This window comes from Anastrepha ludens, chromosome 3 (genome assembly GCF_028408465.1).
Source record: "Anastrepha ludens isolate Willacy chromosome 3, idAnaLude1.1, whole genome shotgun sequence".
Lineage (NCBI taxonomy): Eukaryota > Metazoa > Arthropoda > Insecta > Diptera > Tephritidae > Anastrepha > Anastrepha ludens.
The window spans coordinates 104,534,806-104,560,073 of NC_071499.1; the positions used below are offsets into that span (position 1 = coordinate 104,534,806).

At 36.9% G+C, this 25,268-nt stretch overlaps 4 protein-coding genes across 6 annotated transcripts in view; 1 reads left to right on the top strand and 3 right to left on the bottom strand.

The window, feature by feature from the left end:
* Nucleotides 1–5,822, bottom strand: part of LOC128858680 (6-phosphofructo-2-kinase/fructose-2,6-bisphosphatase 1) — a 59,657-nt gene extending 53,835 nt beyond the window's left edge. Inside the window, exon 1 of the mRNA XM_054095135.1 lies at nucleotides 5,666–5,822. The gene's annotated coding sequence lies outside the window, so the exon portion shown is untranslated. The remainder of the gene's footprint in view (nucleotides 1–5,665) is intronic.
* Nucleotides 1–8,453, bottom strand: part of LOC128858679 (titin homolog) — a 110,393-nt gene extending 101,940 nt beyond the window's left edge. For 2 of the 3 annotated variants that reach the window (XM_054095130.1, XM_054095133.1), the window contains exon 1: nucleotides 7,431–8,453. The gene's annotated coding sequence lies outside the window, so the exon portion shown is untranslated. Of the gene's footprint in view, nucleotides 1–3,734; nucleotides 3,892–7,430 lie in introns of all 3 variants that reach the window. The other variant, XM_054095131.1, reaches the window with a different exon arrangement.
* A 4,150-nt stretch (nucleotides 8,454–12,603) lies between these two features.
* Nucleotides 12,604–13,226, bottom strand: LOC128856668 (protein kish). Its single transcript, XM_054091982.1, has 3 exons — nucleotides 13,110–13,226; nucleotides 12,937–13,046; nucleotides 12,604–12,872 (listed from the first exon to the last, which is right to left on the bottom strand). The coding sequence occupies exons 1-3, from the start codon at nucleotides 13,110–13,112 to the stop codon at nucleotides 12,767–12,769; spliced, it is 219 nt and encodes a 72-aa protein (XP_053947957.1). The 5' UTR covers nucleotides 13,113–13,226; the 3' UTR covers nucleotides 12,604–12,766.
* A 515-nt stretch (nucleotides 13,227–13,741) lies between these two features.
* Nucleotides 13,742–15,639, top strand: LOC128856670 (U3 small nucleolar RNA-associated protein 15 homolog). Its single transcript, XM_054091983.1, has 2 exons — nucleotides 13,742–13,974; nucleotides 14,033–15,639. Exons 1-2 carry the CDS (start codon nucleotides 13,885–13,887, stop codon nucleotides 15,515–15,517), a joined length of 1,575 nt encoding a protein of 524 aa, XP_053947958.1. The 5' UTR covers nucleotides 13,742–13,884; the 3' UTR covers nucleotides 15,518–15,639.
* Nucleotides 15,640–25,268: the final 9,629 nt, after the last annotated feature.

Genomic DNA, 25,268 nt, shown 5'->3' on the forward strand with positions numbered 1-25,268 from the left:
AATTAAACGTGGACGTAGTGTTACTTCTTTAGCGAAGGAATATGGGGTAGCCAAGTCCACCATAAGTCTTATAAAAAAGAAAGATAAGGCAATTTATGGCTTGCACTAACGCTACCGGCAACCATAAGCTTAAACTTCTCGTTATTGACAAAGCAAGAAATCCTCGTGTTTTCAAAAATTTTAACTGTCCGGTGGAGTACAAAAATTCCAAATCAGCCTGGATGACTTCGGCGATTTTCAAAGACTGGTTTCATAATTCGTTCGTGCCGCAGGTAAAATCCAGATTCATTAAAACAATTTTTTTAACCAAGTTAAATGACTTTAATATTTATGTAAGAAAATATTTGAAAGATGGGGGACTGCCTGAGAAGGCTCTTCTTCTAATTGATAATGCCCCATCACATCCCAACGAAATCGAATTAAAGTCCGAGGATGGTTTAATTTTAACTATGTTTATGCCGCCGAATGTGACACCATTGATCCAGCCAATGGACCAAAATGTAATTCGTATAACGAAACTATACTACAGAAATTTTCTACTGGCTTCCATTTTCAACAATCGATCGAAAAATCGATATCGATGTCTGTTTTTTTAACATAGCACACTCAATTGATAAGTCGAACAAATTCGATAAATCGAACAGCGCCTGTTTTAATTAGTTCGAGTTATCGCGAGTGCACTGTATAATTAAAAAAACTAAATAAAATAAAAAATCCCACCTCCTGTAAAAACTAAATTTGGTAATATTATATTAAAAAAAAATATAAAAAAATCAAGTTAAATTAAAAAAATTAAACAAAAAAAATTGAAAAATAAAAAAATTAAAAACAAAAAAATAGAAAAAATACATTAAAAAAATTTAACAAATTAAAATTAAAAAAACTAAATAAAAAAAAAATCACACCTCATGTAAATATTAAATTCGGTAATTTTATATTAAAAAAAAATATATAAAAAAATAAAGGTAAATTAAAAAAATTAAACAAAAACATTAAAAAAAAAATATAGAAATAAGAAATAAAAACTAAATAAAACAATTAGATCAAATTAAAAAAAAAAAAAAAAAAAAAAAAAAAATTACATAAAAAAATTAAAAAAAAAAATTAGAATTGAAAAAATTAAATAAAAAATCACACCTCAAATCAGTGCCGACATCACCTTCTCCAGCTTTTTAGATTAAGATATTATTCAAATTGATTATTTTTTAAAAATAAAATCAGATATGATGTTTTGTCTGGCACTGTATCTAAATACAGTTGTGGTAAAATTTGCTTTGACACAAAATTTTACAGTATGTGTCTATAAGCTAGTTTTACGATTTACACTGTAACACATAAAATCCAACAATCTTCGTTCACTTCGAGTTTCCCTGTTGTCGAACCTAATCTCCCTCGATATTTTTTTGAAAGTCTTCAAAGGCATAGTTGCAGCGAATATTTCATCTTCCGGTTTCAGGGTTCCAAAGACTTTCACAGCTTTCGTTATTTGATCGAAAAACGCCAGCTAATATTAGCAATCCAATAAATGCAAATAGTTCGATGTTTTCAATATCCAGCCATTCTTCACCATATATTCGTTTTCCCTCAATGTTTGTGTATGTTAGGTCAATATCATACGTATCAAAGGAGGTGGAAAAAATAGTTCAAAGCCAGAAATTTCTTTTTCGGTAATTCGTGAGCACGAGTAGCGCGTTAGTCCAGGAATCAAGCTGATAATATTTTCTCTTGAAGCTCTTCCGGCACTTGTTACAAGAGGGGTTTTTGAAAAGTTTATTTGACCATTTTTTGACGACATCATTTCAGAAGGCTCAAGAGAATTTTCGTCATCACTAAAATCACTGTCGGAAGAATCTGCAACCTCAACATGATCTTCGAATTCAGAACATGATTCCTCATCATCCGAAAACGCGGCCAAAGAGAATTCACTTCCACTATCACTCATCGTTACGAAATAAATAGTCGAATAACCAAACAAAGCACGTGCTTTTAAATTTGTGTTTACTGTGAACTCAATAAAAACAGATTAAATAATACAATGCAACCGCTGAGCCGAAAATTTGCAATTAGCAAATAAATTTATCAAATAACGTCTGATTTATACGTTGGGTCAAATTTGACCCGAGGGTCGTAGATGTATAAAAATTTCTACGCGACAGAGCCTAAATTATTTTTTTTTAATTTTACGCTTATTACATAAAATATAATAAATTAGAAAAAGTCACGAAACATCAAGTCCTGAAAAAAATTGGTTCTTGAAAAAACTTAATTTTTTTCCTGAAATGGGTCAAAAATGACCCGAAGACCGTAGGAAGGTTAAGGAAGATGAAAAGTTTTGCGCAAGAGCACAAGTCATGGTGTGGATCAGAGGATTTGAAAAAATGGTATCACATACTTTGGAGCGATGAAACAAAAATAAATTTATTTGGAAATGATGCTGGGCGAAATGTCAGACGTCCTAAAGGACAAGACCGCAGTTAAAAAATAATAATAAGAAAAAAATCTGGCACGATGGCGGCAGCACAATGATTTGGGGATGCTTTGCTTGGTATGGAGTAGGACCTATTCATCCGATAACCACTAAAATGGCCAAATTTATTTACAAGGACTTCAAGAAGCGATGCTAGATTTGCTACAGAATATGCCACTTCGATGGCTTTTTATGCAAGATAATGATCCAAAACACGCAGCGGTACCAGCTGGTGGCAGCAGACGAAGAAGAAGGCCTCCTCTGCGTTGGAAAGATCAGGTGGAGGACTTGTTGTTTGTTGTTTTTAACAGTAATGGTAGCCCTGTCAGTGTAGGGCATATCACCGGTCGTCTTCGTCTAGCTCATCTAGGGGTAGGCCCAGGAAACATGCTGTTTCGACAGGTTGGGTCCAGAGGGGGAGGGGTGTTAGATGAGTCGGTTTTAGGGAGCATGTGAAGAGTAGTTGTGCCAGTGTTACACGAGTCTCACGGGGAAGCTGGAGCTCTTCGTCTGCAATACGTGGTGGTTGGACTCCGTTTACAGCATTCACAGGACGGGAGTTCATGAAGGTGGTGACGGTCTCCCGGTGGATGTCGTTTATTGACTGTCTAAATACTGTCCGGTACAGTAGGTTGCGGTCAGTTTTGTCCCATTCCCATGGCAGCCGGTTCTACGTTACCGGAATGACTCGGGTTTTTCACGACCAAGGGCTGCCGCCCCAGTATACTAACCCTGTCTAGTGAACCGTATATCACCTGTCTAGGTGGAGGACTTCGCTTCTCTTGGTGTGCCCAATTGGCGCCGGTATGGGAAAGAAGCGACGGCCAAAATCGCGTAAAAGGCAATCGCGCCAAAAAGAAGAAGAATTACCCAAAACACTCATCAATGTTAATACGTGAAACGTGACAAAATAATGTTGAAGTTATGGATCGGCCAAACCAGTCACCCGAGCTAAACCCCATTAAAAACTTTGGGGAGATTGAAAGAAGCGAGTCGGGAAGGAAATATTCAAAAATAAGCAGGATTTATGGCAAAAAATTCAAGAACTATGATATTCCATTCCCTCAGAAACCTGCCGTAGGATTATTATTGGTAATCATGGTGGACACAGTGGTTATTGATTAAACTTGAATGGTCCTATTTCAATGACCATTTGTGCCAAGCGCCAAGTACATGTGCTTGGCGTAGATATTTCGAGTGAATGGCAATAGCGCCATAATTCTCCAAATTTTACGAATAAAAGGTGGTTGTTCTTGTAGCAACTTACAGACCCCTGTTTAGAGCGGTAGTCGTCGGTAATCTCATCTAACGGGAGGCCCAGGAAATGGGCTATATGGAGCGTCCTGCCTTCTCGGAGTCTTGACAGGGAGGATGTTGTTAGATAAGTGGCTTCTAGCAGGCGTATCAAGCAGGCGATGTCAACTCTGGAATAGTAGGATAAGTAGTAGTAATTGTACCGGTTAAACAAAGTAACAATAGATGGTGGTAGTTGTTCAACCCTATTACGCGTAGTATTTCAACGCAGAACTCGTTTCTCTAGCAACTTTTTTGTATGTGGACTTGCAGAGAAGCATACGAATCTAATATAAATTTTGAAGTGAAAATAAAAGGCACAAATGGAAACAATTTTTAATGGCCTGGAATTTTCAGAAATAGAATTGTTACTAGTTTCAAACACATAAATAATTAAAATATTTGTATTTAAAAATATATAAAAAAAGAAAAAACACATAAACAAAAGAAAACTATATATAAAAAAAGAAAAAAATATTTAAGAAATAAAAAAAATATTAAGTATGTAATATTAAGAAATAAGAAAATATGTAAAAAAACTATATATGTATGTAAAAAATAGAAAACTATATAAAAAAAATATATAAAACAAATATATATATAAAAAAAAATATATATATAAAAAATATATATAAAACAAATATATATATAAAACAAATATATATATAAAAAAAATATAAAAACATATGAAAACAAAATTTCGAAATTTTTAACTCTCCGAACTTTCACCGCTTGTGAACTAGTGAAAGATATCATTTCCACCAAAAGATTAAAAATCGCAAATTTTCCAGCGTGAATTGTGGTTGAGAATTCAAGTATTACATCCCACTATAATTTCGCAGACACCATGTAGACAGACAAGTGAAGAACAGTGTTAGTCAGTGTTACTAAAAAATTAAGGCGCAACAACTCGACAGACGGAACTCAATACGATTTTAAAGCACCGAACAGGCGTATGATATTTGCCCTCGACAACGCCCAACGCCTTAAGTCTATGCATAAGTCTACCGCAAAATCTTTCTTAGCTAGATATTGTTGTTGTTGTAGCAGTCCATAATCCTTGCTCAAAACACACACTTTTTGGCCAATACTACTCTGTGGCCGGATATCAATCCAGTTTGTTCCGCTAATGTATGCTTACAAAAGTAGCAACAACATTTTTATCACTTGTACGAATACATATGTATATTTGCTAGTTAGAAATAAAAAAAGATCTCTCAGTGCACCCAATGCAGCAATGCATCAAATTGAAAAAGCAAAAGAAAGTCAAAATATAAATAACATTACGGTTCAGCAAATAAACCACAGGTCGATTGGTCTTTAGTGCAATTGTGTTGTATCGGCTGAAAAATGACAAATCACCACCAACCGACCGACCCTACTCTCTCATTTTTATCCTCTATCACCGCCAACAATACTCTTATTGTGGGAAATTTTCCGCAAACGAACTTGTTGGTATGCCACTCTTACTCAAACAACAACTCATTCACTCTATACTAAGGAGCGCACTCTTTTATCGACAAAACCCCAATTTGTATGATTGATGTTATTTAAAGCATACCGCGAGCAAAACAAAATTGTTTTTTTATTCTCGTTTTCATCGCTGCTTTGGTATGACGGCGACACCATAGCAAAAGCTGTGCCAGAGTATCACAAAATACATGTGCTGTTAAATGCGGACAAAGCAACAGCAATGCATACAACAGAAACGTGTACTAAACATGATATTAAATGAACACCCTAGGAAGGGCTGATTTCTGCTTTAATATTACTGCATTATCTACACTGCATGGCATGACAAGAAACAGAAAAATATAAAAGCCAACAAAAGAGGTAGCAGAATAAATGACAAAATTTTGGTTGTCCATTTAGTAATGAAAATAGTTCTAATAATCGGTGTCTCACCTTTCTTTTTTATGACAACGAGAACGCACCTTTTCCTACCAACTCAATTTAGTTTAATTAAAATTACTTCTGTACTTTTAACTCAATGAAACACAATTTTTTAAGTCTGCAAGGTAAAATCTTCCTTCAGCTCAAGACGAGAAAATATTCCTATTACCAGAAGGAAATGGCGAAGAGCAATGAAAAACTATATTACTGTCTCCTTCGCACGCGATTATTTTGCAGGCTGTGTATAAAAGAGACAATAAACAAACACGTCAAGGAATTGTGAATGGACCATCAAGCGGGCAGGTCAAAAAGGACAGTGATGCATTTGATAATCCAATAAAAAAAACAAAATAACAGGCCGTATGATGCAAATACTGTATGTTGTCTTGTGGCAAAGTATAAAAAAAATTCCTTGTACTAGACATCATTAAAATAGAATAAAGTGTATGTAACCAACCCATTGTGAATGGCTAATGGAGACATTTAGTCATGTCAAATACTTCATACAGCTAACCATGGGGCAATATTTTGGGGCATTCACAGTTTTTTACACAAAACACACATGTTTGGGATAACAAATTAATAATTTGAAATACAATTAGAGCAAATTTTAAATTAATGACCCACAATTTGGAAAAAAAGCTAGCTTATAGCTTATAATTCACCAAGAAAAAGCGCTGATATACAGCTCAAAAACCAGCACAATAAAAAACACCGTCAAAGATAATAAATGAATAAAAATATCAAATGTTATGGTGTATATTAATATTTTATGCATCATATATACATATACAGCGTAACCTTTCCTACCGGACTCCTCTATTAGCCGGACGACTCCCCATGAGCGGCAATTTTTTTCTATACCAAATCTTATGTATCGGAAGAAGTTACCTTACACCTCTCGTGGATGGACATAAGCTGGCTGACGGTGAGTGTCCGCCCAAGGAGGCTCCACTGAATAAATATATATATATATATATATATATATATATTTTATTTATTTATTTAATATATGGAAAATAACAATAATATATATAAATATTAATATTTAAATTTCCTGTGTTTGATCAATCAAAACGTTTTGATAGATTTTGTATATCTTGATATCTATATTAAAATTAATATTATATTCAAATATATATAAACAATATACATATATATTCTAGATGCGAGGGCGTATAATTTATAATTATATTTCTAATAAATAAATAAATATTATAATTTAGGGGTTGTAAGCCCTATCCTCTTGTTGTTATCAAACTTCTAACAAAAAAGTGTACACGTAAATTGTGTTTAATTTTGCTTTGTTTTTATTCGCATTCAATTTGTTTTGTTTACGTCTCGCAGAGAACCATTGCAGCCATGCTTTTCAGCTAAATGTTAATTCTGCTGGCTGATTCATTTATTGTACATACAAACGCTAAGTGTTTGAAACGTGTGTGTGTTACAAAAGATCTATCGATGATATAAAGATATGTGATAAGAGATAAGAGCACGTCTTATATCAAAATTTGTTGTAGATATATAAAAAATTTTACGAACAAATAACTTAAAAGTCTATCATTACCGGAATAGTGCTGATGTTAAATTTATAAAAAAAATAAAAACTAACCAACATTTCCTCCGATTTCCATTGGAGAATTCTTAACAATTCTCATAAAAAAGAGCATGGTGCATCATAACACACCCATCCCAAACCATTAGCTGCTATTTTATTGGAAACCACTTTCGGTGCATTCTAATGCACCTAAGTAAATAAGTAAAATATTTAACTTACCGTAATGGCATTAGATAAACATTTTCCTCAATTTTGTCGCTAGCAAGCGATCTCTATTTTGAACAGCCGCGTTTACTCAACATTAAAACGCACCGTCTTCACAGTTCTCATTCACAGTAGACTTTATCCACTTCTCTGTTGCAACTTTTTTTTTCTTTTTTTATAGGCATACAAAGAATTTTCGTCTACTCAATTTACCACTATGGACACACAATTGCTATTTTAATTACTTTAATCTAAACATTTTGTCTATTCTCGTTACATTCTGCGTACAATGTTTTTATTATCATTCAAAGAGCTTGTCAGCAGCAAGCTTCCGCGCACAGATCAAACACAACAGAAGCTGCTATTGCGGACTCGAATCCAATCTCCGACAGTGCGAACACAAGATCCCGCAGACCTTCATTCACTCCATTTACAAAAGGCAATCAAATGAAAACTCACTATTGACACAATTTTACTAAGCAACTTTTGAAAATTATAAATTCACACTTTAATTTATATCACCACGTCCGATTTTAATTATCATTCGATAAAATGCAATTCAACGATAGTTTTCCATCAATTCTGTAAATATTCACTTGTAATTTGTAGGCGATTTTATTGTCTTTGCATTGTGAAAAATTGTTGACGACCAACACGAAATACGAAACTTTTCTATACTAGAGCAGTGCTGTCAAAACGCGTTCATCGGCTCAACGACCCGCCAGGGGACTATATAACTCAATAAGCATAAGCAAGACAACACCTTAACACGCCCGTTCGTTGATGTCGATGCATTTCGCACTCGGCAGCTTTTCGGGACCACAATGTTGCCTAATTAATTTGAGTACCATTTTCATATGCCGCATACAAAGCAATAAAATATTCACTATTCATTCTATATGCCCTATTCTGGTACTTTGAAATCACATTTGTGTACGTTTTCAGAACACTTGATTAAATTTAATGAATGAAATCATTGCAAAGCAGTTATGTACTCAATTTACCGCTTTTTGCAATTGCATTCTACACGTAAAAGAGATGACTGATGTGATGTTTTGGAAGTTGGAGAGTAATCGTTTGATGGATGAAAAGGTTCCCAACTTCCAAAAAGGCTATTGTGAATTTTTATTATTTGGCCAGAGATGCATGACGATACAGTTTGGACTCCCAAGCTAAAATTTCTCCGATTATATATTGTTTATATTTAATTAGTGAATAAAACTTCTATAATTTTAATAATTACATATATAAACATGGAAAAATGGTATTGCAGCAACTAAGTATTTCAAAACCATTTGAGATCAAGGATATTTTCCATTGCTAATAAAAATTACTACGTTCAACTTGCAAAGTTGGGGGGACGTGAGTATTTTCTGCCTTCGGAAATGGGCATTTGGCTCTTTAATTTAAGTTTATTTATTTAGATTTAGTTTAGAAAATATAAAAATTTCCTAGCAGACTATTTATAGTTAACAAATGCGAAATAATTACTAATTAAAATAGGTCAGCAATTGCTGAAATATAGATTTTGGTAGAGAAAAATCTATGTCAAAAGAATTTGGTAACATCTTATAATAATTATCGCTCTAGCAATACTCTTTGCTCTTACTCAAAGGTTTTACCAATAGCTATGGTAAAAAATAAAATTGTGAGAGGAACTTCGGCTTTCACGACACTGGGATTCGCTAGCCGATCAGTCGTTGTTCAGAGAGCAAAGAAGTCATGGTGAAAAGATGTGGCCGGAGTGTCATTGTGTTGATTTTTTTTGCATATCACCAACACAATCGTAGTTTTTTCGTAAGCAAACCAATTCGTGACCCCAGTTACGTCAGCCCCTCAACTGATTTTGTCAAATTCGCTGAGAGCCGAATAGTCTGTTATTGGCTCCACTTTTGCTTTTACTCGATGCAATACAAAAATATCAAAATGGAGTATTAAAACTAATGTATTCAAGTAAGAATGGCGAAAAAATCTCACCACTTATTATATCAAAAATAAATGCCAGTTATAGAATAATGCTAGTAGCGACCGAAGATCAAATCCTATATAAGTTTTTGACGTGATAACGTCTTATAATTCGATGCAGCCGGCTTCACGCACCAAAAACTGCGTCGTTGTCTTACTCATGCGTCGTTACCTTGATTGAACTGCAAGCCAGAGCGCAGAACGAACGACAAAGAGGCACAATCGGCCCCCGCGTTCGGCAACGTTCGACATCTGGCTCTCTCTTACTTGAGTGAGCATATATATGTATGTATATGCGCATATGTATATAAATTCACATACTTGTGTTTGCATATGCCTTCTTTCTGTGTGCATGATAATGAACCATTTCTCTGTTTCGAAAAGGAGGATGATTCGAAAAGTAGGAAATGAAAGGGAGTGTTTCGAATGTAATGTGTCTTGAAACAAGCAAATCGATAATGGTGCCTCTTAGTGTTGTTGACTTCTTAACGTCTGATGCACAATCGAAATTGAACATATCTTTCATGAATTTGATAAATGTTTCGTAATTTTGTGTAAATGTAACTGGATCAATTCCATTGCGATTCCATTTACCTCCTTCTCTATATCCATACAAAATATGTATCAAACAAATAAAATCAAAATTTTCTTTTGAAAAAATGCAACCATTCCGTCAGTATTTTTTTATGACGTTGTCACGTTAAATTATCGTCAGTAAACCGACTTTACAGACAACCTCTTTTTGAACACGCTCAAGCCGTTTTATATGACACATATAATATGAAATATAATTTCGATCGTTCCAGAGATGTAAATAGTAGTTTAAGCGTATATGGATCAGTGAAATCTAAGCTAAAGGGTCGAACGAATGCAATCATATAGTAAGACTTTACGATAATCATTCCCATGGCAGCCGGTTCTACGTTACCGGAATGACTCAGGTTTTTCCCGACCAAGGGCTGCCGCCCCATAAAACTACTAGTGGCTGGCTGACCCAACCCCGGACCAGAGGTATTTTACTTCTACATCTGCCGCAAACGGCTCCACCCGAACCCCACCTCGGTTAAGTGCAACAAAGGCAACGGGTGGTGCCATCTTAAGACCTGTTTAGGCCTTAAGACTCATAGGGAGTGGTCCAACAAAGCCCTAAAGCGCCTTCATGCGCAACACAACTCCCCCAACGACCCCACAACCTTCCTGCTCCTATCCCAGTGCGGGGGCAAACCAGCAGCTCTTGGTCCCCCGCACAGTCTGCTCCGTGTGTCAGACCAGAGTTCCTCGGAACCTGACAACAGTCCAATGCAATTCTTGAAATGGCTGGTGCTACTTTCGGAGGTGCTCTGGCCTGCGCACCACCTGTGAGTGGACACGCGATTCTATTGCCCCCCTGCTGCAGAGCTCTGCACCCGCAACCGTCCTCCGCGGAATAACTCTTGCGGAACGCACAGCAGGACCAACATAGACAACACCACGCGTCCCTCACCCCCCGAGTTACGATCACACTCCCGAGGAACTTTAAACTCCTACAACTAAACTGCAACGGACTTACGAGTAAGATTGACGAGATAGTCGACTTTATGAGCCGACATGGTATCAAGATAGCTGCGGTCCAAGAGGCAAAACTGCACGCTAGCTCCTCCCTGATCACCAGGGACGGATACAATGTGCACAGAAAGGATCGCGAGCGAGACCACGGTGGAGGCTTAGCGTTCATAGTTCACCATACAGTGCAGTATCGTCTTATCGATGAAGGCATCGACCGCAGGGACACCACCTTAGAATGTCAAGGGACAGCTGTCCAGCCAGGCGATGCCGAGCTCGAAATATATAATATTTACATACCCCCTGCTGAACGGCAGGATATCACCCTGATATTGGTGCGCTCATCAGGGGTGAAAACCGATTGGTAGTAGGTGACTTTAATGCGCATCACGATCTTTGGCATTCAAGCCTGCCAAATGATCGTAGGGACAGCTATTGGCAGAGCAGATAGACGACTCGACATTCAGCACTGTAAACGACGACGCCCCCACCAGGGTAGTGGGCAATTCAGCAGCTCACCTTAAATCACAATTGCTAGCGCAGGTCTGATAAATAGCATAACCTGGCGACCTATGCTATCGCTTGCATCAGACCACTTGCCCATTATCATCTCGATCGAGAGACTTGCCGACTTTGTTTCCGCGGATCACCGGTCATACATCAACTTCAACAAAGCTGATTGGACCAGATTCGCGGAATTTACTGAAGACATCTTCGTCGCTCTCCCCATTCCCACCGATGTGCGCGCAGGCGAACGCGCATTCCGCAAGGGGATCACAGCTGCCGCTGCTCGTTTCATACCCGCTGGAAGGATCAGGGACTTACGTCCAAATTTCCCAGATGAAGCAGCTGTTCTGGCGAACGAGCGTGATCGCCTACGCCAGGCCGATCCAGGGGATCCTCGGATAAAGGATCTCAATTCCGAGATACGGCAACTGGTAACCCTACACAAGCGGAACAAATGGGAAGAGCATTGGAAGTCCTGCAACTTCACCTCTAGTGTGAGCAAGAGCTGGTCCACCGTAAGGTCCCTGTGGTACCCGACGAAGCACAATGACAAGGTTGATATCACCTTCAACGGTCGTGCTACGTCGGATCCGAAGAGATGCGCGTGCTATTTTTTGCATCCTCCGGCCGACAGATCCAAACGTAGTGCCACCAGTCGGCTGCACAAACTGACATACAACAGTGCGCCATTTGCTTTCTCCAGCGACGAGGTTCAGGGCGCCATCAAACACATGAAACCATCCAAAGCCATTGGCCCTGGCGGACTAAACATGCTGATGTTGCAAAAGCTGGGCCCATTGGGAGTAGAATATTTCACCAAGGTCTTCAACCTGTCTATGGCCACTCTCATCATTCCTGATAAGTGGAAATTAGGGAGAGTGGCCCCACTACTGAAGCCTGGGAAACCCGCCAACCAAGGAGAGTCTTATCGCACGATAACTCTCCTTTCCCCAGTAGTGAAGACTCTTGAGAAGACATTTTTACGTCATTTGGTGTTGTCGTTTCGTAGTGATGCGCGGACAACGTACAGACATTCACATTTATAGTATAGATGCATATCGCATCTGGTAGCATAAATATATATGTATGAAAAAACAACTACGATAAACAGATCTAAGAGTGCTGCTCACATTACATCTTACTAACATTATCATAAATAAATTTACAGCAATACTTCATCTACATATTTGTACATTCCATGTATTCAAATGCAAACAATTATATGCACATTCTCATAAAATACAATACAATATTTCACAGAATTATAAAAATGCAGTTTTATTTCCCACCAGAAACACAATTCAATTCAAACTTGAGTAGTAAACAAACTCTTAGTATCACGTCCAGAATAATATCGATATCGCCATTACCACACATGCCGCTGCCACATATGGTGACTTTCTCTCTCCTATTCGTGCTAGTTTCCAAAACACCCCAAGTAACCTGCGAGCAGGGAATAAAATTTTATTAAATAATCAAATATTTCAAAGCAATAAACCCAACTTACCCCGTCTTGTTTCGGTCTATAATACTTGGGAAAAGTGAACGTAAATAAGCACAAGTGCAAATCAATAGAAGTATGACTGATAGCAAACTTTGAAAGTTGAATAGCGCACTCTATAAAACAGAAATTTACCACATTGTCATCGCGTTCAATTGTGTAATTTATGTTTAACTTACCATTTCGGGTTTTTATATCTCCTTAAATGAATAATAATAAAATAAAAACGCAAATAATGGTTTGTTGTAGGATGACGTACGTGCCTACATGGGTAACAAGATAAAATTTGTTTAGTTGCTAAAATGTCAAATTCAATGCAGAGGAAGAAGTAGGCATTCACAATAGTGTTTGTAAGAGAACCCAAGAGGGATAAATTTTTATTATGCTGAATAACAATATTGCTCTCAAAATTTGTAAATTTTTAGAGCTCTTCTTTTCGACAAGCGTTAGCAACTGGCGAATAAAAGAAGCAACTGGTATCAATGAACATATCTTCGCGTTCCCACGACAGCCCACGCTACCGGAACGACCCGGACTTATGTCCGGCCAAGGACTGCCACTTCAACAGCCCCGTACATGTGTGGGGAATATGTATGCTGTTACAAAAATCTTGGCAACGCTGGAATACGTATTTGTAAAATAGTGAGTTATATCAGTTTAATGAGGTATAACCATACTCGCTAGCGGCGAATCTTACTCGATAGCTTTATTATTGCTTTTACATGCAATTTTTCGTCAAGTTAGTCGAGCAGAGAAGTGGCGAATAAAAAGGCCTTTAAATTTGTATTAATATTTTTTTTTTATATAATTGAGGCAACACTGTTTGTGAGATGTCAACACGTGCCAGAAAAAGTCAAAACATTTGAGTGCCGCTTTTATCACATTGCATTTAGTTTACATTTCTGCCTAGCAATTTCCTTAAAATTTGTCTCAAAATCTTATTAACAACAAAAAATGATACAGTTTAAATCTCTAAATACGAAAAAGTACATTAAGGCCGGGAAGGTTGTCACACCCGACACCCTATACTGGAAGCAATTAAGTGTAAGTTCTAAATACACTATCGCACGGATACAATAATCAAAGTAATTCGCTTTTGCAGGTGCCAACGCTAGTAAAAGAATTTGGTGCCATTGACTATGTAGACTTCAGTCCTATAGAGCCCCATTACTTTGCTGTGACCTGCTCGGTGCGTGTACAGATTTACAATCCAATCACAAAATTGGTGGTGAAAAATTTGTCGCGCTTTCAAGAGACTGCTTACGGAGGCACATACAGACAAGATGGAAGTTTGCTTGTAGCTGGCGATGAGCAAGGTTTGGTGAAACTCTTCGACCCGTCCAGCAAAAACGTGCTGCGTTTATTTAAAGGGCACAAGGCGCCAGTACATCGCGCACAATTTACACAAGATCTCGTGCATATTGCCAGTTTTTCGGACGATCGCAGCGTGAAAATATGGGATATTGCCACCGAGAAAACTTTACATACATTTGCCGAACATGAGGATTATGTGCGTGCAGGTGCCATAAACCCCAAGTCCACAGATACACTAATATCGGGTGGTTATGATGGAAAAATTAAGATGTACGACATACGTACAAAAGAAGTGTCATTTAGCATTGATCATGGCAGTCCAGTTGAGTCATTGCTTTTTCTGCCAACGGGCGGTATATTCATTAGCGCAGGTGGTACTGAAATGCGTGTTTGGGATGCCTTTGCTGGTTGCCGGCTTTTAACAAAAGTATCACAACACCACAAAACAATAACAAGCTTGCGACTTGGTTCCAAAGGCAAACGTATATTGTCTGGCAGCTTGGATCGTCATGTAAAGATTTATGATGTTGCAACATATCAAACTGTACACACACTTGACTTTCCCAATGCCGTACTAAGTCTTGCTGTGGCGCCTGGTGATCAAACTGTTGTGGCTGGCATGGTAGACGGCCTAGTTTCAATACAGAACATGGAAATCCACCGCAAAAAGAGTGGAAAAGGCAAAGGGCCGGCTGACCTCAGTCGGCGACGAGTGACTTCGCTGAAAATAGATCATGTGGTAAGTGATACACGGCTGCCCAAATTAGAGAAATATGATCAGCTTTTGCGTAAATATGAATACGTAAGATGCATGGATCTTGTGATGTCCAAGTTTTACGCGCAGTCCAATCCGGAAATAACAATCAGTGTTATGCAAGAGCTGATACACCGCAAGGGTTTACATCGTGCGTTGGCGGGGCGCAGCCATAAATTTCTTTCGCAACTAATTTCGTTTATATGTCGCTACATCGGCGAATATCGATTTATGCGTATACTGATTGATGTTGCAGCGGCGTTACTGGATGTCTATGCGGCAACCTTCCATGAATTTACGGGTGAATTGGGAAAAGATTTCATAAGACTTGCGGGTGTGTTGCGACGTGAAATTAACCTGACATACGATTTGCTGGAATTACAAGGCGGTTTAGAACTACTCGAAACTGCTGCCGCAGGAGGGGAAAGCAATGACGATTATCATCGATTTGTGAAAGGTGAAAGTGACCAACTAAAACAATCTGCTCAAGCAAAGGAGTCCTCTATTTTAACTGTATAGCAACTGGATTCGTTCAAAAAGTGAGAGGTGTCTTATAATATATAATATAGATTAAAGCTTCAATTATTTTTCTAATATTGTACAAATGTATTTTAAATAAATAGATAAGTATTTTAAATTTACTCGCAAAGCTACGATCAATAGATTTTCAACTATGCTGCGGATAGTCTCGAGGAGGAAATGTTTATTCCATTTGTAACGAAGTTCGTGGAAGTAGAAACAGTACGGCGACCGCCGTAGCAAATGGTTTGGTGCGTGACTACCATTGGGAAGTAGGTTCGAATTTCCGTGTAAGAACATCAAATAATAGTAAACGTTTTTCTCATGGCGGTCGCTCTCGCCAGGCCGCGGAAAATCTCTGAGTATATTTCTGTTACGAAAAAGTTCCTTATAAAAACCATTTGGCTCCCGGAGCCGGCACTCAAAACTGTGTGCAACAACATCAATACGCACACCGCAAATAGGAGGAGGATCTCGGCTAAACACCCAAAAAGGGTGAACGCGCCAATTATTTATTTATTATTTCTTTTTTTAGAAGCAATCTTTTGCCTCGAAGATGTTGGCCAAAGCAAATAATTCCTTCATAAATCTTTTTTTTTTTAAGGCGGCTGAGCGACAAAATAGAAAGAGCGCATAAACACAAGTAGCTGCAATCGCACCTCGTTTCTGCTAATAAGAGTCAGGTAGGAAAATTGAGTATTTTAACTAAAGCAGAAGTAAATTGCACTAAAAAACTGGCCCTTTTGGATAGTTCACTACCCACCCTAATGCTGCTTGCCACCCTAGTTTTGTTAAAGGAACTGCACAGAACCGAAGCTTCTTAATGTTGGTGTTATAGCAGTTCCTGCCAGGCCCGAAGAAGTCACCTGTGCTTGCCGGTGAAGACGCCTAACGACAGTAGGCGTACGTTCCCTCGACAGTCGGTTCTTCGTTGACTGTCACTTCAGCAGCATTCCCGACACAAGTATGGCGGGTGATATGCGGTACACTAGACAGGGCTAGTATACTGGGGCGGCAGCCCTTGGTCGGGAAAAACCCGAGTCATTCCGGTAACGTAGAACCGGCTGCCACGGGAATGTTACCGCAGGTTTCACCCCTGCTTGAACCTGAGCCGCCTCCCAGGCACGTCAGGAGACACCTCTTAGACTACGCTGACGAAATCCAGGACAAAACTGACCGCAACCTACTGCACCGGACAGTATTTAGACAGTCAGTAAACGACATCCACCGGGAGACCGTTACCACCTTCATGAACTCCCGTCCTGTGAATGCCGTAATCGGAGTCCAACCACCACCTATTGCAGATGAAGAGCTCCAGCTTCCCCGTGAGACTCGTGTAACACTGGCACAATTACGTTCCTAGAATCGACCCCGACATACCAAACACATGTCCGGCATGTGAAGGTACCCCGCACGACACTAACCACCTCTTCATATGCCCCTTCAAACCTACCCATCTAACCCCCCTCTCCCTCTGGACCCAACCTGTCGAAACAGCATGTTTCCTGGGCCTACCCCTAGATGAGCTGGACGAAGACGACCGATGATATGCCTACACAGACAGGGCTACCTATGCTGTTAAAACAACGACAACACAAGTATGGCGATTGTTATGCGACTCCAATAACAACAACTACAACTACGATAGGCGCAAGAAACATTTTGTTTCGACTAGGTGGATTCAACGAGCGAGCGCTGTTAGGGGCACTTGATTAGTATCGTGCGGGGTACCTTCACTAGTCGGACTTATGACTAGTATGTAGATTCTGGTTAGGCTGGAGTTTAACCTGACGTAATTGTCCTAAGAAGACGGCTGTAGTTGTTGTAGCAGCATAAACATTCGCCATATTTACATATGGAGTAACAGTCCTTGGAGTGACAGTCCTTGGCCGGATATAAACCGGGTCGTTTCGGTAACGTAGAACCGACTGTCATGCAAACGATGGCTATAGTGATGGGTGTTGGCTGGACTTCGATGACGGGTGACCACCTCTTCAGTCCCGGCGGGAGGGTAGATTCCACAATATCATCTAGTAGCGTGGAATGGCTAACTGCATCGAAAGCTCGATAGGTCCAACGCTACTAGAACCGTTCACTCCCAGGGATTAATTGCATTTAGTGCTGTGGTGGTACTCTGCACTTTGCTGATGTGTAATTCAGATGTTTTGTGAAGAACGGGAGTAGGACTTCAAGTGTCTTCACTCCTGCGGAAAGGATATGTTTTTGGCGATAAGATTCCTCTTAATTGGGTGGTTTTCCAGGTTTCAGGAGTGGGACCACTCTCCCTAATTTCCACTTTTCATGGATGATAGAAGTGGCAATGGGTAGATTGAATACACGTGTGTTTCCAACATCAGGATTAGATTCCGTTGGAACTAATGGCATTGAAAGATGCAGTTTTTTTGATGGTCACTTGGACCTCATCGCTGGAGAAAGCAACCGGTCCACTTATGTTTGGCAGTTTGTACAGCCATTCGGTAACACGACGTTTGGACCTGTCAACCGAAGGATGCAGTATAAATTGTCGGCTAAAATAGGTCGCGCATCGCCTCGGGTCCGATGTCATTGTGCTTCGTCATACTGTGCAGTTTTGTTTCTTGAACCGCAGCTCGTGGTCGGCTCTCACACTGGAATTCGAGGGCTAATGGTTTCGATAGTAGTGCTTAACCGAAGTACTGACGCATTTTGCGAAATAGCGACCCTAAAGGCTTTTTTTTTGAAATTTGAAAAGATCGTGCCAAGGAGCACCAGCAGATTTGGTGGCTCCTAAAACACTCAGGCTAAAAAACCCATTGTATTTAAAGCTCTGGAAAGGGGGTAGATAGTCAAGGAGGGAAGGAGAAAAGTATCAGAGAAAGAGATAGGAAAGAATAGAGACAGAGATAGAGTTAGCTAATCCTGTGAGAATCTTTCACATCTGAAAATATCCTCCAGTTTGAGGAACGAATTTTACTTATTCTCATGACACTTACAGAGAAAGAGCTCAGTGCTATCCGCCTCCTACAAGCACGACAGCCACATTGAGTCCTCAATGATTCCAATGGTGGTCATATGCTGACCCAATGGGTTGTGTCCTGTAATGATACCGACCATCAACCGAACGTCTTTACTTCTAAGTTTTAGTAGAAAGTTTTCAGTTCGGACTTGTCACAAAATACTTTGCAGTTCTGCAGCGTTCTAGACCGGACCATCGCTCTTTATCTAGATTGCCTACATAATCGCTGATCCAATTTTTAATTCTGGCCCTTGTGGGCTTTCAGGATGGCAAAAACTTCCGTTTGGAAAACAGTTGCCATTTCCCCCATAGCATAGTGATACTTATTACTATCGTTTAAGTACCATCCGGCTCCAGTCCCTATTTCATTCTTGGACCCATCGGTAAAGAAAATATCCGTCAAACCTCCCTGCATGTATTCTGGATTGCTCCATTGCGTGACATCAGGCCGTCTTTAGGTGCCAAAAGCAGTGGATACTGCTCAGATAGCAACCTAAAGATTTCTCTGTGTCCCGAAGTTTCGTCTTCGCCTTCTTAGGGATTTATCCGAAGTTAGCGCAAAGGCATTGTCCGCTTGGACATGAAAACCGAGTTCCTGCATCTCCGCTAGTAGAGAGTCTACGACGAAGCACCACAGCAGCGGAGAAAGAACACCCCCTTGATAACCTTAAAGGCTGGAGGCGTCTGATAACGAGGCGAACACGAATCGTGTGGTTCACTCTCCGTCTGAAGATGGCACCACCCGTTGGACTGATTACATCTAACTGAAGTTGAGTCGCCTTTGGCAAACGCAACAGAAGTAGGCTATGTTGAGAAACGCATTATAATGCGCAGTACTTGCAGCGCTGGCAGCACTGCCAATGTGACAATTCATGCAACTGATAGATTTGTTGAAAAATTGCAAATAGATTTGTTGCATTTATGAACGCGCTGTGCAGTAAAATGGAATTGTTATTAAGTTTGGTTATGGCCGAAGTATGTGAGGAAAAAACCGATAGTCTTTAATTAAATTTAAGAAAAAAAAACCGTGTAAAGCTTAAAAGAAGGACATATCTTGTCAAAAGTTTAATATCAAAACGGAAAATACCCAAAAATAAGTATTTTTTTGAAACAATTTAACTTTTTTTACTTCATCTACGACCTTACCCCAGAGCACGCTCTTTTTCCTCCTTCCCGACGTGAACTCGTTCTCCATGCTTAGTCGGACTCTGAGCAGTAATTTTATCTCGGATGTACTAAAGTAATCACTAAAACCAAGAAGAGTATAATAAAATAAGGTTTAAATATCGTATTTTTCATCAATTTTTTTATTAAAAGCTAAAATAAATAATTAAATACCCACTTTTCATCAGACATTGTACTAGCGTATTTATTGGCAGTGTGAAAATATTTGCTGCAAATAATGCACGACTTTTGATACAAAAATGACGTTTAAGAACCCGTTGCATTTGCAGTACTGCCATATTTGCATTTTTGAACGCACTGCTCACTCTGAAATGGTATGTTGCGCATTATAATGCATTGTTGAACATACCCGTAAACTTCTTCTTCAGGGTTTGGCTCGATGCCAGCTCTTAAAAGAAATTTATGGAGCAGCTTTGCTCCAGTGACCATTAGCGTGAGGTGAAGTTCAGCGCACTGGACACGGCTAATTTACTGGGGTTGCAGCCCTTGGATAGGAAAAATCCGAGTCATTCCAATACATAGAACCGGCTATCATGAGAATGGGATCATTTTTTTTTTGGTCTTCTAGAGCGTTAGGTTAAATTAGCCAGGTTGCTTGTCTAAGACGAGACACTCGGTGGCCCTAAGGCCCATTAACCCATCTTTTAACTAAATTGCTTAATTTTAATTCGCTTTGGAAATAATCTGAGAGAATCTGCTTTTGTATTTGTGAGCGTGCGTTAACATGGAACTTAACAAAACCAAAAACAGAACTCAAATCAGTTGATTTAGTACGTTACCTGGCGGTTGTGCCGAGACCTTTTTGCTCAAGGCGGTATGTGTCAAATCTAGGAACTTAGTTACGCACCTAGTAAGCTGTTTATACCTAAAACCCAATCCAGCATAGAAATATCAAAAAAACTGAATTTGCCATTTTAATTGGATATTCCGATTTATTCACGTTGATGTACTTTAACTTAAGTAGTGTTGTCGCATTTACATCTTTTATCAATGAAACGAGTCACATACCATATAATGTAAAATATAGTATACCTGTAGTTTATAATAATAATGCAGCTATAATCAATCGTAGTTGTAATAATTATAATGCAGTTACATTACTCATATTTAGGTATGCAGTTTATTATTATTTATGTATATGTGTATATATAATTACACTTCGACAATTTAAAATACAGTATATGTATATTTATATATATATATATATATATATCTTTCGCTCATTCTACGCTCTTAATACCATTTGCATATAGTACACAATTTACGTAGCTACATAGTTGCAAGCCTGTAACTTTTTTGCCTTTTGTTTTTAACTTATTCTCAATTACTCTCACTACCTTTAACCTGAACTGAATAAAATTTTCGTTAATCATTCCAAGTAATTTAAGCATTATTTAGCAAAATTTCATAATTGTTAGTTTTAACTACATTTATTGTAGGTGTATGTACAGCACTTCTCAGTTTACGTACCGCACAAGCATTTGCCAGCAATTACACACACACACAGAGCACACGGTACGTGCATATGCATGTGGGCTCGACAAAAGAAAGTGCAATACTATACATTAAGAATTAACGCTAACTGTTTTAATCGATTTGTTTTTGTTTTTTTGTTTTGTTTTGTTTTATGAATTTTACATTTCGTATTGGCGCAAATTGAATCACTTTATTCTACTATATTAAATATTTCACTTAAAAAAACACTCTTTATTGCATTGCTGTTGTTGTAAGTATTTATATTTATATTTAAGGTGCGATGAACTTAAATGAATTATTTATTTATTTGTTTACTTTTTTTTTTAAATATGGACACCTTAGTTGCACATAATCAATATTGATGTTTTTTGGAAGAGAGAAATTTGCATTTAAACGAGTTTTTATTACAATTACAAAAAAATATTATTAAAATAAAAACAAAATATAATTAAAAAAAAAAATAAAATTAGAAAAAATATAATTTAAAAAATATTATTATAACTAAAAAATATATAATAAAAAAAAAAAGAAATTTAAAAAAATAATATAATTAAAAAAAATATTATTTTAGTTAAAAAAATATTATAATTAAAAAAGAAATAATATTAAAATTAAAAAAAAATTATTAATATATAATTGAAAAAAATTATAATTAAAACAATTTTAGAATAATATAATAAAAAAAATATTATAATAAAACAAAATAAAAATAATATTAAAAAAATATTATAATAAAAAAAAATAATAATAATAACATTAAAAAAAAAATATTATTATAATAAAAATATATTATAATTAAGAAAAACAATAATGTAATTAAAAATAAATATAATTTATAATTAAATAAAAGTATTATAATTAAAAGAAATATTATTATAACTAAAAAATATTATTATAAGTAAAAAAACTATTATAATTAAAAAAATATTATTATAATAAAAAAAATATTATAATTAAAAAATAATATATTAATAATAATAATATTGAAAAAATATGATTATAATAAAAGAATATTATAATTAAGAAAAACAATAATGTAATTAAAAATAAGTATAATTTATACTTAAATAAAAATATTATAATTAAAAGAAATATTATTATAACTAAAAAATATTATTATAAGTAAAAAAACTATTATAATTAAAAAAATATTATAGTAAAAAAATATTCTAATTATAAAAAATAATAAAATTAAAAAAAATATTATATTTAAAAAAAATATTATATTTAAAAAAATATTATCATTAAAAAAACGTTTTATAATATAAAAAAATATTATAATTAAAAGAAACATTATTATAACTAAAAAATATTATTATAAGTAAAAAAAAACTACAATATTATAATTAAAAAAATATTATTATAATAAAAAAAATTTTATAATTAAAAAATAATAATAATATTAAAAAAATACTTTTTACCCCGGGCCCGGAGTACTCAGAGGGGCCCGGAGTCGAAATTATACGTATTTACATGAATTAGACATAATTGGAAAGGGCCCGCATTTGCAATTTTCCCCCGGGGCCCGGATATGCTCTCTACGGCCCTGGAAGTATGTGCTTTTGGAAGCTACAACTTTACTTCAACTTTAAGGCAGCATATGGATTTCTTTGACGAAAAATTCGAGCTCCTTTAGCTTGACCCATTCATTGAGCCAGTTTGCGATGCTCTCGTAAGAAGTGAATCGCTCTCAAATAAGAGCTGACTGCATTGATCGGAAGGTGCAATGTCTGGAGAATAATGGCGGTTGGGGCAAGATTTCCCAATTCCATCCCTCTAAATAATTCTGGACCGATTAAGCTACGTGTGGCCTGGCGTTGTCATGCAGCAAAATCAGTTTGTCATGTCTACTGTCTCATTCCGGGCGCTTTTCTTAAAGAGCAACGTATTAGATGCAGTCGGTAAGTCGATAACGATCGCCAATGATGGTTTCAGATGGTTTAAGGAGTTCATAATAGATGAAACCCTTCTGATTCAACCAGATGCACAACATAACCTTTGAAGCATGAATATTTTTTTTTCGCTGTCGATAGACCTTGTTCACCTGGCAGGTTCCAACTCTTTCGACTCTTAGGGTTATCATAATAGCTCCGTTTTTCATCGCCAGTGACGATGCGATGCAGAAACCCTTTTCTTTTCACACGTCACCAAACGTCTCTCGATATCCCTCGCCTTCAATTAATGTGGCATTCAGTTACCTGCTTTATGGACCATTCCCATCGCGTGCAAACGTTTACCGACGGTTGATCTATCAACAACCAACTCTTTAGATATATCATCAAGGGTTCGGCATGCGTCTTTATCCAATAATTGTTGTAGTTGAGTATCTTCGAATTATTTTTCGGCGCCCCTTCGCGATCTTTATCACCCACGTCGAAATTGCCACTTTGGAAGCGTCGAAGCCACTCTTTACAAGTTGTATTTGATGGAGCGTGAGTACCGTAAATGTTGATCAATATACGACACATTTCAGCTGCACTTTTCTGTAAAGGTAATAATGAAGCATGACTTTCCGCAAATTTTGTGTTTCGGTACGAACTTAGACAGTTGACGTCAGATAAAAAAGGATTTTCACGCTTCAAACGAATGTGAACTATTGCGATCGAGACCTCACATACACACCTTCAAATCCCCAGTATACTATTAGAGCGAACACAAAAATAGTATCAACACAAAAATAGTATGAGGGCGGAAACTTATTCCCATATCCAATAAATAAAATTTGGAAGGACAAAAATAGAAAAATATGTGCCCAAGTAATTATAGTAATTATCAGCAGGCAATGGCAATTCCCGAGTGTATTTCTGCCATGGGAAAGCTATTCATAAAAAACCATCTGCCGTTCGGAGTGGGCTTAAAACTGTAGGTCCCTTCATTTGTGGAACAACTTCAAGGCGCATGCCACAAATAGGAGGAGCTCGGCCAAACACCTAACAGAAGTGTATGCGCCAATTATTTATTTTTTGTTTGTTTTTAATTATAGTAGCCATATTGAAGTACTTATAAATAAAAAATTAGATTAAAAATAATCCAATTGTCAAATCAATCTTAAAAAATGGTATTACTAAAGTCATACACGCCAGGCATATTAAATTGAAGGAGCTCTGCGGGCACTCTGAGTAATTGGGACATATTTGAATGTTGAAAAAAGATTAAAAATTTAAATTGAAAAAAAAAAGAATTGTTAATCAATTTTGTGTGGCTGACCAGTATCAAGCACAAACTTTAAATTTTCAGCAAAAACAAAGGTATTAATTCTTAAATTAATATAAATATCCATTTTTAAATTAACTTAACTATTGTAAGTAATCCTCATCCTCATCTTATTCTTCTGTTTTTAGAAGTTACTATAAAAAAATTGAAAGATAAAAATGGTTACTGTTGAGAGAAAAGTCATTTCTTTTCTAATAAAAAAAAATTTTCCCCTAAATTATGGTACGCATTCCTAAAAATATTTCAGCTCACAGTGGATTCTGACTTCCTACTATGATTACAGTATTGCAATTTAAACACAACGGAATACGGTTTTTTGAGGAAAAAAATTAAAAAAAAATATTAAAAAAATTGCATTAAAAAAAAATTAGGTGGTGTTACCCACCCTTCAAATCAAAAAAAAAAAAAAAAAATTTGTTCAGCTATTTAAAAACAAAATCGAAAAAGAATAATAAAAAAAATTAAGTGGTGTTAAAGCAACAAAATTAATTTGCTCCCAGCAAATATATGTTTTTTTTTTACATATTTGATTATTGTTGCCACTTAACAAAGAATTTTTTTGACCAAAAAAACCACGAAAAATTATTTTGAGCTAAATTGGGCTTCTAAAAGTTGTGGAAATATAATATGTAATTGAATTAAATAATTCAAAGAAAACGAAATATATGTTGCAAGTATTAATTATTATTAAAAAAAAATATATATAACAGAATGTGTTTGGGAAGTTTTCTGCTTCAAATGTTCATTTTATATTCTTAAGATGCTTTCCATTTCAATTCAACCGGACTATTCGGGTCATGTTCTTCGATTTCGATGTAACTGAAATATGTTGCTCTCTGGTCAAAATAATGAGATACGTATTTTTTTGTTCGCCCGAAAAAA

What these genes read in the sequence shown, in the direction of transcription:
- LOC128856668 (XM_054091982.1), bottom strand. An exon ending in ATAGACCGAAACAAGACGGG is followed by an intron (nt 12,873 to 12,936) that starts GTAAGTTGGGTT and finishes CCCTGCTCGCAG; the next exon opens with GTTACTTGGGGTGTTTTGGA.
- LOC128856670 (XM_054091983.1), top strand. Translation starts at nt 13,885, where the DNA reads ATGATACAGTTTAAATCTCTAAATACGAAAAAGTACATTAAGGCCGGG. An exon ending in TATACTGGAAGCAATTAAGT is followed by an intron (nt 13,975 to 14,032) that starts GTAAGTTCTAAA and finishes TCGCTTTTGCAG; the next exon opens with GTGCCAACGCTAGTAAAAGA.